The sequence below is a fragment of the Mus caroli genome, chromosome 6, assembly GCF_900094665.2.
Source record: "Mus caroli chromosome 6, CAROLI_EIJ_v1.1, whole genome shotgun sequence".
NCBI lineage: Eukaryota > Metazoa > Chordata > Mammalia > Rodentia > Muridae > Mus > Mus caroli.
The window spans coordinates 32,929,752-32,944,651 of NC_034575.1; the positions used below are offsets into that span (position 1 = coordinate 32,929,752).

Here is a 14,900-nt window from a genome sequence, read left to right on the forward strand (position 1 = left end):
TGAAGGCAAATGAATCAAATTATTTTTTCTTTTTATTGAGCAAACAAGGATTATAAATCAAAGAACACAGCATAAACAAGAAGGATTATAAATCAAGGAACACCTCATTTTTAAAAACTGGGGGCTTGAGAGGCAAGGATCTGGCTTATTCTGTTGTAAAAGAGTAGAAATAACAATTGAATTGATCCAAGAGTGTTGCCGTTAACTAGATCAGTGATTCCCACTGTAGTATACTGGAGAATGGTGGTTGTTGGCTTTGTATCTAAAGTTTATTAACGGCACTGAGTAGATGCAGCCTGAGGCAGAACAAGTGCCCTGCCGTGTGTGGATGGGTCAGTCCCACACACAGACTGTTCGTTCTGCATCTTTACGACTGTCTAATGTCCTGGTGGACATGTATTCAGGACCTACAACTTGTCTGAGAAAGAATCCTTGGATTCCTCTGAGACAGACTGTAATTTGTCCTGTCTTATTTATCTATCATTTCAATTAAAGTGATTGCGCCCTATCCTTCACCATAGACAGATAAAGCGGAGTCTGCTATGGTGAACCCTAATACTGCATTCCGTCACACATCCCTCTAATCTTTCATTTTCCTGTACTTCATTCATCTCAGGAAGTTGCCCCTGCTGGACTCTTAAGCCAAACCTATTCCTAGTGAGAGTTAACATGTTTCGTAGCTGATAGCGTAGTCATGCCTGAGTACTTAACAGTTTATGTCCATTACAGAGTTCTGACCTTCTAAGTTTCCATTATAACACAAGTAGGGCACTAAATTAAGTCTGAATAAACTCAAATGTAGATTATATTACCTATAAATCATCTCAAGGTGGCAAAGGATGTTATAAAAGATCTACCTTTAAAAGGATGAACAGGTCTAGTAGGGTCTGTGGTTGTCATGACTTCAAGCAAAGGAGGGTGCTACTGGCATTTAGCATGTGAGAGCCAACTATGCATCTTTCCATACATTGGGCAGTTCCTCACAGTAAGAAATTACTCTGCACCCTATTCGAGTTTTGAATGTCTCTTTAGACATTCGTGTACGACCTACAGCTCGTCTGCAAGAATGTAGCTCTCCATTCTCGCTGTTTCACAATCTGTAAGTTCTCTTGTGCTGTAGCTTTATTTCAATGAAGGTATTTTTCGTTCTTACCATGTACAGATAATTGCTGACATTTGCAAATAACGTGTATTGTTAGTTTTCACTAATGTCTACACATGTCCCTGCTTTTTCATGTTCTTCCAATTCCTTTCTTCCAAGCTCATACTGGTTCACGGTAAGCGGAGGCATCTGACGACTCCATTATGGCTTAGTACTTAAAGTCGTGCCGAAGTTATGACCTTATATTTCTCTCTTACATTATAATAGTAAATTTGATATTTTTCAATTAATGAAATTGTGTGGATAATCTATACCCGAATTGCACTTTGAATATTAGACAAAACAGATATTGCCTACTAGGTGGTAAAAACTGACAGAATAGTTCGTCCAGAACCAATGAATTAGATGCAAAGGCGCCAAGGATTATAAGAACACCTGATATTGGCTGGTATTGGGGAGGTAAAATCAGACTTAGGAACAATGTGTAGGGATTGGGGAAGCAAGGAACTGGTTTAAGTCGTTAGGTAACGGAGCAAGGGAATGTAAAAGCCTACCTACTGTCTGAAAATGTTTTGGTCCTAAATAGCAACAGAATGGTTTCAGCACGGTATACACTCTTTCTAACTAATTATGCATCCTTTCTCTTTCTCTGACTCCACATACTCAATCACATACTCTGGGTAAATTTGTTCTTTCCGGAAAATGACAAAGACGGAGGGATTCAGCCTGGTGTCCACACAGCTGTCATAGAGCGCGGGAGGGCTACTTAATGTCATATTTCCTTCAATGACACTTCCAACCAGGACTCGGGCTACAAACATGACAGTGCCTCTGGAATCATATGAACTCCTGTGGGAATAGATGGCTTCTTTTGTAAAATAATTTCCTAGAAATGATCAGAAAAAAAAAAAAGTGGAGAATTACTATCAGCGAGCATAGGTTGTAACAGAATACAAAGAATCAGACACTGATGTGAATGAAAGAAACATCTGCCAACAACACCTGACTGACACCGGTAAGCCCTCAATAGTTAATCCTCAGCATGAACATAACTAACTGCATGCAGTTCCAATCAGGCGGGAGGCACGGCTCTGCTAACACTTCCAGAGAGGGTCTCCCAGAACACCCACCTGGATGCAGGTAATGTCAGTCATGCCAAGGGCTGGCAACCCAGCCTGAGTAAAAAAGAAAATGGAAGAAAAGCAGACACACACTAGCATCCCCCCACCTGCTTCCTGACCCTGGCTGCATTTTGACCAGGTGCCTGGAATTATTGCTGCTATGCCTTTCCTACCAAAAGAAATCCATTGCCCCTTAAGTTGCTTCTTGTTGGGTATTTGGTCATGGTGACAACCAATACAGAAAACTGATGCAAAAAAGTGGGGCTGTTGCTGTCATAAACTTGACCCAAGGTTGTAGGCCTTTGGAGCTGGTCTGTGGAGGGAATGTGGAAGAGTCTGGATTTGTGGCCTAGAACTGCAGGCAGAGGTCAGTGGGCTCATCTGGGAGGGAGAAAGACCAGAACTCTGAAAAAAAACAAAAAAACAAAAAAAAAACAAACCCAAAACCAAATCCAAAACGGAAGGCAGTGCTTATGAGGAAACAGAGAAATGAAAGCTGTACTGGGGGTTGGGCTAGTAGCCATTTGTGTTATAGCCTAGCAACCAACCAATGTGTGCGGTTGCCTTCTGCCTATATCCTGATCTTTTTTTGTTTCCTTCCTTCCTTTCTTTTCTAAAAATTGTGTAGTTGTTTAAGATTTTATTTTATTTTATATATGTGAGTACACTGTCGCTGCTTCTGAAAGCGACACCAGAAGAGGGCATCAGATCCCATTACAGATGGCTGTGAGCCACCATGTGGTTGCTGGGAATTGAACTCATGACCTCTGGAAGAGCAGCCAGTGCTCTTAACCACTGAGCTATCTCTTTGGGCCATATGTGTGTAGTTGTGTGAGCATATGTGGCTCACATGTGTGTAGGATCCTGCAGAACAGAAGAGGACATGAGATCTCCTAGATCTGGAGTTATAGATGACTGTGAGCCTCCATTTGGGTACTGGGACTTGAACCCAGGTCCTTTGGAAAATACAGCCAGTACTCTTAACCCTCTAAGCTATCTCTCTAGCACATGTCCTGACTATCTGAATGAAGCTGAATATAAAGGTAATTGCCTGAGCTGCCTGGCAGGAGGAATTTCAAGATGGTAACCATAAGGTTGCAGATTTCTCACTGTGTTACTGAGACTTACAATGAGAATGCAGAGCATGAAGATAATGAAAGCTGTCCACTTTGCCAGGGAAAGAATAAGGAATCAGTTTAAAGTTGAGGGCAGGACACAGAGAACAGGTACCAGCGAGGTGGTTAAAAGTGTTAAAGACATTGACACCCTTAAGGGGAACCCTCACTTTACATGGCACAAAAGGACTGTGATTACAGCCTGAACTGTGTGTGTGTGTGTGTGTACGTGTGTGAATGCAGGCGCACATGTATGTGTGTGGAAGTGTGTAGAAGTCAGAGGACAAGCTTCGGTGCAGGTGCCATCCACATCTATTTACTGTTGACTGACTGAAGTGGGACCCCTCACTGGCCCTGAGCTTGCCACCCAGGTTATGCTGCCCAGTCAGAGAGACCCAGAAATGTACCTGCCTGCCTCCCCAACACTGAGGTTACAAGGTTCCAATCTCCATTGCACTCAGGTCCTCTGACTGAGCCTGAACTATTCTCCTCAGCCCTGAGCTTTCTTTCTGTATGTCTTCCCCCAACCCCATGGTGCTATTTTCTTATCAATGTAAGGTTTAATAAAAAACAAAGGTATTTGCAAGAGAATTAAATTAGTCCATCCAGGATCTTTCCGCTGACTTAGAAAATGGGTCAGGAATTGGAAAATAACCAAACACACAAACAAATCCAGCCGTTGCTCTCACTCCTTCCTCTATGCTTCCAGCTCCTCAGTTTGACCAGATTGATCTTTACAGCTGTACTCCACATTGATCCAGAGTCCCTGAGTCACTGAAGGACAAGGTCTCAATAGGTAGGCCTGGCTCTTCTGGAACTTTCCCGGTGAACCAGGCTAAACTCAATTTCAGAGATCTCCCTGCCTCTGTCCTCCTCCTGCTTCTAACCCCCTTCCTGCCTCTGTCCCCTTCCTGCCTCCTGCCTCTGCCCCCCCTTCCTGCCTCTGCCCCCTTCCTGCTTCCTGCCTCTGCCCCCTTCCTGCTTCCTGCCTCTGCCCCCCTTCCTGCCTTCTGCCGCTGCCCCCTCCTGCCTCCTGCCACTGCATTACACTCATGCACCAAAGCTGGGCAGTGACAGCACACGCCTTTAATTCCAGCATTTAGTAGAGGCAGGCAGATTTCTGAATTTAAGGCCAACCTGGATTACAGAGTGAGTTCTGGGACAGCCAAGGCTACATAGAGAAACCTTGTCTGAAAAAAAAAAAAAAAAAACCACAAACAAATAAACAAAAAAAACCACCACCACACCCAACTATTTTGTATTATTATTTTGTACTGTGCTAGGTCTGGGCCCTACTATAAATTTCTATATTAAACTGCCCCAGACCTACAGCATACAATAGCCACCAGAATTGCTTTATCATTATCGTCATCTTTCTCATCCTCTTCTTCTTGTTCATTTAATTTTTAGGTCAGCATACAATGTACTGGGTTTCACCATGACATCTCTATACATCTGTTTCGTTATACTTTATTTTCTCTCTTTCTGGTACTGTAGCTAAACCTGTGGGGCCTCTCTCAGGCTAGACCAGGCCTCTACCATTAAGAAATAGCCCCAACCTTTTTTCTTTCTATTTTAAGACTTGGTCTTACTAAGTTGTTCTGGCTAGCTTTGAGCTAGCTTTGTAGTACACACTAGCCTTGAACTAAATAAATCTTCCTGCCTCAGCCTCCCAAGCCTGCACTGCCAGGTCTGACCATATCTTATTCCTTAAACACAGAAAAGAAAAGAAAAGAAAAGAAAAAAAAAAAAAAAAAAAAAAAAAAAAAGCATTCTGTGTGAGGGCAGACCCCTGATTACCTGTGACTGAGATGAGAAAGGGCTTCTCCCCACTCTCTCCTGGAACCATCAGTGGCATTAATTAGAAAGCTACTTTGAATAGCTCTGCAGCCACAGACAGCGATCAGGAAAAACCATCTCTAGTAAACAGCAATGGCAGAGAACATAGCCAGTAGATGGAACAGTTTACAAATATGAAGATCTTGAGTTGTTCCCAGAGAAAAAGACAAACAGACAAGAAGCCCTAGGGCCAAGGCCAGGCACCCACACCCTCAAGACAATGGAGCTGTCCTAACACAGGCTTAATAAGGTAACTCAGCTTATTTTCTCTGAAGGCCACTGGAGCCCAGAGATGCAGTTCTATAAAGTGATGCCAAGGGCATCTCAAGGAAACCACGCGCACGGCTGGAGTCACAGCTCTCTCTCCTCCAGCACAAACCTTTTCCATATCTGGTCTCCCGATTTCCATGTAGGATCCACTCGAAATTATTCTTACAGATGTAATCCATATGAATCCGGCCCGCCGCGTGAAATAGGAACATCTCAGTCTTGTTTTTCATCTTTTGCTTCTTGCTGATAAAGAGAAATGTGACATTCAGTACCAGGAACACTAGGCCAGCAAGATGGCCACCACTGGGTACAAGAGCTGAGTTCAGTCACCTGGACCCATGTGGCCCGGGGGGGCCGGGAGGGGGGGAATGGGACAACAGCCTCCAGCAAGTTTTCTTGTGATGTGCATGCCCCGCACCCTAGTGTCAAATAAATAAATGCACAAATAAAATAATAAAATGAATGAGCCCCTTTTGATCTACTTGAATAATATGATCCCCAAACAAGGTCTGATTATGTCACCTCTCAAAAGTGTCCCAGAGCTTCTGGTTCCATATCCTCTTTATCGTCACAATCTTGAATTGTTTCATGGATGCTTTAAACCGTTCACTTATTTTGGCATACTCCTCATCCTGGCTATTGAGTTCTATAAACTTAAGAAAAAAAAAAAGTTGTTTCTATGTTACCTAGGAAACACTGAGAGCATGCTAGTCATCACATGTGCCCGCCCGTGCCCTGTCCACCACTGCTGTTCTCAGGAGGGCAGGGCTGGCTTAGCATGCCCATATCTGGTAATGAACCAACACGCACATACACCTGTCTGTTCAGGCCAATCTATGTGGTGTACCACTTAGTCCAAGAGACCCAGGAAGTTAATTGTTCAAATTCCAAAACCAACCAGTGACAGAGAGATCAGAGATGCCTACGGAACACATGCAGATTGGCCTTCACAAGAGCTGGAGCCAGATGTAAAGGCTAAACCAGACTAGGAACAGTCTTGTCTCTACCGGGATGGTGACAACGTGGGACACAGGAAGCTGGGCTACTGTTGCTCTCAGAATCCTGCTTTCTTTATCAGTTATGATCTCACAGGGTGGCTGTGAGAATCTGCCTGAATGACATTGCATCTCTGGAGACACTGAGATGCCCTATAAAACAGTTGTTCTCTGAGAAAGCATCCTGGTCATACCCAGGCACCTTGCTTTTGACTCCGGAGCTAGGTTTTGAAGAAGCAACTCACTCATTCTGTTAACAAACCCATGTGCTTACTGTAAAGCATTTTCCCACCTTTAAAGGATCCACCCACCGAACAAGCAAAGCCAGTTACCTCATATTCGTCAGGAGAAACAGTGCTAGCATTCCTCTGGGGAGGAGAATACAGGGTCAGAGCATCTGCCTGGGGCATCACTGGCTGATGGCTACAAAGAAAGACAGGAGGAAAATTTACTCGGTTCCCTTTCTTTGTACCTCAATACACAAGCCAGGAAGTCAGGGCTTTTCTGGGAAATGTGGTGTTGACTTCTGTATATCCTCTGAAACCCCTGAAAATGTCTGGTTCCAGTAACCACGGGTTTTAAAAAGGGGGATTTAGTAATGAAAACACTCTCTCTCCCACTACTTCACACTGTAAAAGCATGGACAGGCGAGATAGCTCGGGACGTACAGAGGCCTGCATGAAGGCCTAATGGAGAGTCTCATTGCTAGATCCTTTCAGGTTGTAGGAAAGAACTGACTCTTTAGAGTTTGTTCTTGACCTCCTGTGTGTGGGGTGCACACACCTATACACACGCACTGAGTGGATGGATGGATGGATGGATGGATGGATGGATGGATGGATGAATGGATGGATGAATGGATGGATGGATGGATGGATGGAGGGATGAATGGATGGATGGAGGGATGGATGGATAGTAAATAAAACTAAAGGCACCAATTCTTTTTGACATATCTGCTCAACCTTCAAAGGTACAGGTTGTCAGGGTGAGTCTGCGTGTCTTGTAACTTCTTTGCCAAATGACAGACAGGAAAGTAAAGATTTCAGGGTGAGAGAGCAGCTGGAAGACTGAAATAACCACAGCCATCCCTTAACGTCAGTAAACAGGGCAACTAACCAGGGCATAGCATCCCAACCAAAAACCCAGCCTGGACCAAAAACTCAGCCTGGACCAAAAACAACCCAGCCTGGACCAAAAACAACCCAGCCTGGACCAAAAACCCAGCCTGGACCTGACAACTCCTCAAAATCTACTAACCAGCCAACAGAAGCCACCCATAAAATGGTCTCATTGGAATATGATGGCATATATTTTGATTGATCAAAATACCTATTTTTTTCTTACCCTGTATTTAAAAGTTGCATTTTAAAAATAGAGGGTAGTCAGATGTGAAGGCACATACCTTTAATCCTAGCACTCAGGAGGCAGAACGAGGCATAAATGTGAGTTTGAAGACAGCCTGGTCTTCATATTGAATTTGAGGTCAGGCTCAAAGACTACATACAGAGACCCTATCTCAGATACAAGCAAAAGGGGGGGGGGGAAGGGAAGCACCGGGGAGAGAAAAGAAAAGAAAATCTGGAGGATGGACTAAGATGGTTCATGGGGTGTAGAGGAATCCAGCAATATGGCTGCTCTGATCACATCCAAAGACCTTCTAGGAATGCAGACATGCCTTTAGCACACACCTTTAATTCCAAACAATGACATCTAATTGAGAGGCAGACAAAGTCACAAACCAGAGAAACTTTTGATTGAAAGAGTCAGATAGGATACGCCTAGCCTTCAGGAGAAAAGCTGGAGAGATGGCTCAGCAGTTAAGACTGCTCTTCCAGAGGTCCTGAGTTCAATTCCCAGCAACCACATGGTGGCTCACAACCATCTGTAATGAGATCTGACACCCTCTTCTGGTGTGTCTGAAGACAGCCACAGTATACTCATATAAATAAAATAAATCTTTTTTTTAAAGAGAGAGAAAAGCTATTTAATAGCAGTGCAGAGAGTTGGGAAGTCTGTTCAGTTGAGTGGACTTTGAGGAGTCAGCTGGAGGTCGGTTCAGGGAGCTGAGTTCATTTGTGATATTTGTGAGCTCACGTGCAGGTCAGCAGAGGCAATTGAAGCCAGAGAATAAGAACAAGCCAGAAGATTAGAACACATTTCCTGAGTTAGTTTGGGCCAAGCAGGAGAACTCAGTGAAAAGCTGAGAGAAGCCAGACTGAATCAGTCAGTTTGGAGAAGATTATGAGCCAGTCAACCTGAGTTCAGAAAGAACTAGAAAGGGTGAGCTTTATCCAGCAGTAAGCCTCTGAGAAGACAATTATATTAGGCGAATAGAAGTTACTTTTACAACTGGAAAAAGTGAGGCTCTGAGCTCAGATGCCCGACATGCACATAAAAAAGCCATGCATGGCAGCCCCCACCCCTGCCCCCATAACACCAGTACTGGCAGGGAATGGAAACAAGTGTCCAGGGACGTGCTGGCTGGCCAGTCTCGCTGGTGAGCACGCTCTAGTGTCAGCTAGCAACTGTCTCAAGGTAGATTGAGGACAGCATACCAATGTCAATTTTTGCCCTCCACCCGGACCAGACTTGGTGAGGTCACAAGCACGCATGCGCATGCACATAACTTTTGTATAATTTATTTATTTTTATCTTATGTGCATTGATGTAGTTTCAGACAGTCATGAGCTGCTATGTGGGTGCTGGGAACCAAACTCGGATCCCCTGGAAGACCAGTCAGTACTCTGAACCACTGAGCCACCTTTCCAGCCCCCACACAACATTTCTTTAAAAATAGAGGCAGGTACACTTAAGTAGTTTAAAAGCAGCTTGGGGATAAATCAACTATCAAAAGTAACTCCAAAGAGAATGGGAAAATAGACCGTGAAATGGGTATTACATGACGTTTAATGAATTGTTGTCAATTTTGTTAGATGTACACATGTGTTGCCACAGAGTCTGACACTAGGAGGAAAACAAACCAAAGAAGCTTTCACTACTGAACACCAGTCCCACGGGCCATTGTTCCAGGCTCTGAAGTCACGTGATCTCAGCAGAGAGCACGTTCTTGCCCTCATGCATTTGTGTAGACAAGAGGGGGCAGTGTGGCTCATCTGCCCAAATCCCAGAGGCTAATGGACAGAGGGCAGGTGTGAACTTAGGTGACTTAGAACCTGAACCAATCCTGCAGCACTGGCACCCACATCCCTCCCGGACATGACTTCCTGCCTATCCCAGATTCGAGTACTTTCTAGATGTCATTTTCACATTGCCTTGTGATAGATAACCCACCTTCGGCTCTCATAGCTACAAGAATCTAGAACAGCTTGGTTTTTACACCTGCCTTGAAACCTGACTCATATATCACACACCCCCAGAGGGGAAAAAATCCAACTGCAAAGTTTGCGAACAATGAGATTTTACTGAGTTTCATAGAGACAGGCGAGTTACAATGAATTCCCCACAGCAAAACCCACCTTGAAATGCCCCATTGGTACAATGATTACAAGTCGATTAAATCTAAAACCAATGCCTTTAGCGAACTTCATCGCTCCAGCTCTTCACCAGGCTACTAGCTAAAGGCTCTTTCTCAGCCTCCTATCCTCTCAGCACAACCAAAGACAGAGAGAGGACCCCCAGCAAAACAAAAATCCAGTGTATTCACTTGCACACTCCTTGATCCAGCCAGTCACAGCTGGAGCAAGTGAGGCCCAGAGTGCAGATGAGAGCGAGCGGCTAAACTCCCTGTGAGTTAAAGGCAGATGCTGGTTTCATGGTATAGCATCCCTTCATCCTACACCCTAAACCCAAGGCCTTGTATCTATTACACAAAGCTTAACCAAGTGCTTGCACTCCCTAGTCCCCTGGCTAGGAAACCTTCAGTTATGCCACATTGCTTAACAATTTCCTTACTCATAGATAAATCAAACAGAAACTATAGTAAGACAGAGGCAGGAACTTCCCAAGAACACAGACTCCAGATGCATGACCCAGCATGACGCAGCAAGATCATGGCCTGAGCTAACAGCTGCAGAACAACTTACTCTGGACCTCTTCTCTTCTGCTCCACATCCTTTGGAGACACGAATACTGGCCTTCTGACAACATGCCTTTGAGTCTTGGAAGCTACATTCGTCTGAATCATCCCTTTAAAAAATAAAATAAAATAAAATAAAGATCAAGACTTGACCCTAGAAAATGACTCATATTTTTCCAGGTCATTTGTACAGCATTCATGATTGAGTCTTCTTTTTTTTTTTCCTTCTTTTCAAGACAGGGTTTCTCTTTAGCCTAGGCTGTTCCAGAACTCACTCTGTAGACCAGACTAGCCTCAAACTCACAGAGATCTACCTGCTTTTGCCTTCTGATTGCTGGGATTAAAGATGTATGCCACGAATGAATCTTTCATGTACAAACAGAGAAGGGTACTTGTAGATAAATCAATGGTAGACTTGGTTCAAAATTCTAAGAGTGACTTTTTACAATTACCATGCATTGCTATAAAATAACATTTCTTTTTGGAAAATAGTTAACTAGCTTCTCAGAAAGGCCAACATATCCAGGAACCCCACCCAAACAAGTGAAAACCTGTATCCACACAAAGATAGCTGCATTATTGATAACCAAACACTGGAAAACAATGGGTGAATGAATAAACTATAGAATGTATTCCTAATGGAATATTATTCAGCTGTTAAAAGGGAGGCAACATGAATGGTTCTAAAACCCACTATTATAAGTGAAAGAACCCAGCTAGGTGTGAATATATACTTTGAGAATCTATTCATAGCTGGGTAGTAGGTGGGCCCTTAATTCCAGCACTCCAGAGGCAGAGACAGAACTCTGTGAGTCCGCGTCCAGCCTGGTCTATATAGATTTCCAGGATAGCCAGGGCTACACAGGGAAACCTTGTCTTGGGGGGAGGGGAGAGGGAGAGATTAATTTGAAGTTTTAAAAATGGTAAAATTGACCTATAGGAATTTATAGCAAGGTAGCCATATTTTTGTCATGGAGTAAAAGATGGGTTCCAGATGTCGTAAACCAGTCAGGTCAGGGCTAGGCAGTGGTGGTACTCGCCTTTATGCCTAGCACTCTAGCACTAGGGAGGCAGAGGCAGGCAGATCTTTGTGAGTTCAAGGAGAGTCTACAAAGCAAGTTCCAGGATAGCCATGTGAGAAACCCTGTCTCAACATCTCAATACACACACACAAAGAGAGAGAGAGAGAGAGAGAGAGAGAGAGAGAAAGAAGAAAAGAAAGAAAGAAGAAAAGAAAGAAAGAAGAAAGAAAGAGAGAGAGAAAGAAAGAGAGAGAGAGAAAGAAAGAAAGAAAGAAAGAAAGAAAGAAAGAAAGAAAGAAAGAAAGAANAAAGAAAGAAAGAAAGAAAGAAAGAAAGAAAGAAAGAAAGAAAGAAAGAAAGAGAAAGGAAGGAAGGAAGGGAGGGAGGGAGGGAGGGAGAAAGACAAAAAGAGGCAGGGCAAACTTTGGGACAGATGGAAAGTGTCATGCCAACTGCATAAGTGAAATGGATCAATTTTTTTTTTTTCGAGACAGGGTTTCTCTGTGTAGCCCTCGCTGTCCTGGAACTCACTTTGTAGATCAGGCTGGCCTCAAACTCAGAAATCCACCTGCTTCTGCCTCTCAAGTGCCAGGATTAAAGGCGTGCGCCACCACCGCCCGGCGAAATGGATCAATTTTACTGAGACATTAGGACTCAGTAAGGTTGATATAACAAGACCAAGAAAATTAAAAGGGTAACCTGGCTATTGCTGCAATGATGCTCAAAATCTCCCCATGGCTCTGATGTTAAGAAAGGCGGTGCGGGGCTGGAGAGATGGTTCAACAACCAAGAACACAGACTGCTCATCTAATGGGCCCACGTTTGATCCTCATCACCTATGCTTACAAATGTCTGTAAATCCAGTTCTAGGTGCGCTCCCTCTTCTGGCCTCCATGGGCAACAGGCACAGTTTTATAACATGTAGGCAAAATATCCAGACACATTAAAAAAAAAAAAGGTCCAGGGCTCAAGAGATGGCTCTGGGGTTAACAACTGCTTTGCTTATAGCATTAATCTTAAAAATCCATTCATATATTAAACAAAACATATAAAATAACAAATCTGATATACAATGATTTTCACTTAATGATAACCAATTCAGTTTTTGTTTGTTTTGATTTTGGAGGGGGTGTTATTTTGTGTTCAGATGGGGTCTCACTATGCATTCCTAATAGCCCTAGAACTCACAAAGATTCTCCTGCCTCTGACTCCCAAGGGCAGAGATTAAAGACATGCCCTGGGTCCCCATTAGGGTTTTGTTTGTTTTTGGTTGTTGTTTTTGTCTTGTTGTTATTGGTGGTGGTGGAGTATCGAGACAAAGTTTCTCTGTGTAGTCTTGGCTTTCCTGGAAATTGCTCTATAGACAGGCCAGCCTCAGCATCACAGAGATCCACCTGCCTCTGCCTCTGCCTCCTGAGTGCTGGGATTAAGGGTATGGGCCACCACCACTCGGCCCCAATTAGTTTTTAATACCTAGTTCTCATAACCATAATTTTTAACACTAATCACAGTAGTTTTTGACAATTTGATAGAAACCAAGACATATTTGGGAAGAGGGAACCTCAGATGAGGAGTTGCCTCCATCAGATTAGCCCATGGGCATTAGTCTGGGAGGCATTTTCTTACTTGCTAATTATGTGGGAGACCCAGCCCACTGTGGGTGATCGCATGCCCAGGCAGATGGAACTGCTCTGTATAAGGTAAGACACCTTTACAGTACTTTGCTTTACAGTGAAGTAAGCCAGGGAAGCAAGCCAGTAAACAACAGTCCTCTGTGGTGTCTGCTTCAAGCTCCTGCCTAACAGCCCACTGACATTCAATACTCCAGTTTATTTACTCGCTGTTTGTCTAGTGGACACAGAAGACAAAAGCAGTGAGAATATTTCAACATGTCTTGGTGGGAATGCCAGGTACATTCCCAAAATCGGTTGGTGAAATATAATTCCCAAAATTACATTGTTTACAATATAATAAATGGCGTAGGGCTCAAGCCTCAGAGACAACTGGAAAAGACAAGGACTCGAGAAAGTCTCACTTCTTCAAAACTGTCCCTGACTCCCTCTCTGGAATGTCTGAAGACAGCTTATAATCAATAAATAAATCTTTAAAAAAAAAAAAAACTGTCCCTGAAAGGGCAAGTGTCTGGCTACTTGCATGCATGTCCCTGAGGCACAATACCAAGGGGACAGTGCTTTCAAAGCCAAGCTGGCTTCAGATCTCATTTCTCTTTCACTTAACATAACAAACTGGTGGAAGCTACCAAGATGACTTTCCTACAGAGGCTCAAATAAACATGGTGTTGGGCCAAGTGCCCAAGTGTACATGATAAATGAGGTCACTGATCAAGAAACAAGGCATGAAGAAAAAAAGAGCAAGTTTCTAGATGTCTAAGCCTGCCCAGAGGCCCAAGATCTCCACTGTAGCCATCCAAAACTAAGCAGTCAAGTGTCCCACCCAGAATCAGAAACAATCGGATAGAACTGAAGAACCTTCTAGAGATGCCTTGTTCAATCTGAGTTCTGGGAGAGAAGTGGGCATAGAGAGTCTGGAGGCTCTTCTGGGAGTTTGCACAGAAAGAGTGTGTTGAAAACAGGGCCCCAGACCACTCTCAGAGACTGTTCCACCATGTTAAAAAAGACCCCTGACCTTGGGTGCGTCATGTACATGGACTGTCTACTTTTGTGTGCTCGGTGCCAGATTCGATGGATACTTCACACCACCAAAGACAAGAACTCACCTTGAAAGCTTAACTCATAATTCTGTGAACCAGCGTGGAACTGCAAAACTCCCCTGGGACAGGAGTGGAAGAATGACTCCAGGTATGCGGAGTTAATTTCGGAGCTGGTATGGCCTGGGCTCTATTCACACAGAAATGAAGAAGACATAGGTAAAGAGTTTCAGGAAATCTCTACTCTTCTATCTCACACAATTTTGCTTTAATAATGCAACTAGGGAGGCTCTCACACGCCAGGCTTACTAACTTCCCACCAGACACCAAGTCTGACACAGTGATGGAGAGAGCACTGTTCTATAGAAACTGACTATACTTCTAATGAGAGCCTGTCGCAGGGTATCTGATCACTCTGTGAACCCTAAGATGTGTTGTTTACTGGAAAACCCTGTTTCTAGTTGTGGTGTGGCTCAGCCCTAGCACATGTCTTTAGTCGGAAACAATAAAGGTAAAGTTAGTTTGTAGATGCAAGCACCCATGTTTGAATGTGATGTCTAATTGAGTGAGTAGCAGACAAAGTGAATCAGAGAAAGATTTGACAGAATAGGAATATGCCCAACTCTGAGGAGAACAGAGAAGAGGAGAAAGGGAAGCTGCTTAAGAGAGCAGCACAGAAAGAGAGAGAGAGACAGAGAGACAGAGAGAGAAAGAGGGGAGGGGAGGGGAGAG

The 14,900-nt window shown here is 43.8% G+C and overlaps 1 protein-coding gene across 1 annotated transcript in view; it reads right to left on the minus strand.

Moving 5' to 3' along the window:
• The window catches only part of Zc3hav1 (zinc finger CCCH-type containing, antiviral 1), a 48,231-nt gene continuing 33,331 nt past the window's right edge, over positions 1-14,900 (minus strand). The window contains exons 8-13 of the mRNA XM_021164844.2: positions 14,238-14,358; positions 10,486-10,588; positions 6,775-6,865; positions 5,970-6,100; positions 5,557-5,690; positions 1-1,988 (exon numbers count right to left, since the gene is read on the minus strand). Coding sequence (XP_021020503.1) covers positions 1,723-1,988; positions 5,557-5,690; positions 5,970-6,100; positions 6,775-6,865; positions 10,486-10,588; positions 14,238-14,358 — 846 coding nt within the window. The 3' untranslated portion in view covers positions 1-1,722. The remainder of the gene's footprint in view (positions 1,989-5,556; positions 5,691-5,969; positions 6,101-6,774; positions 6,866-10,485; positions 10,589-14,237; positions 14,359-14,900) is intronic.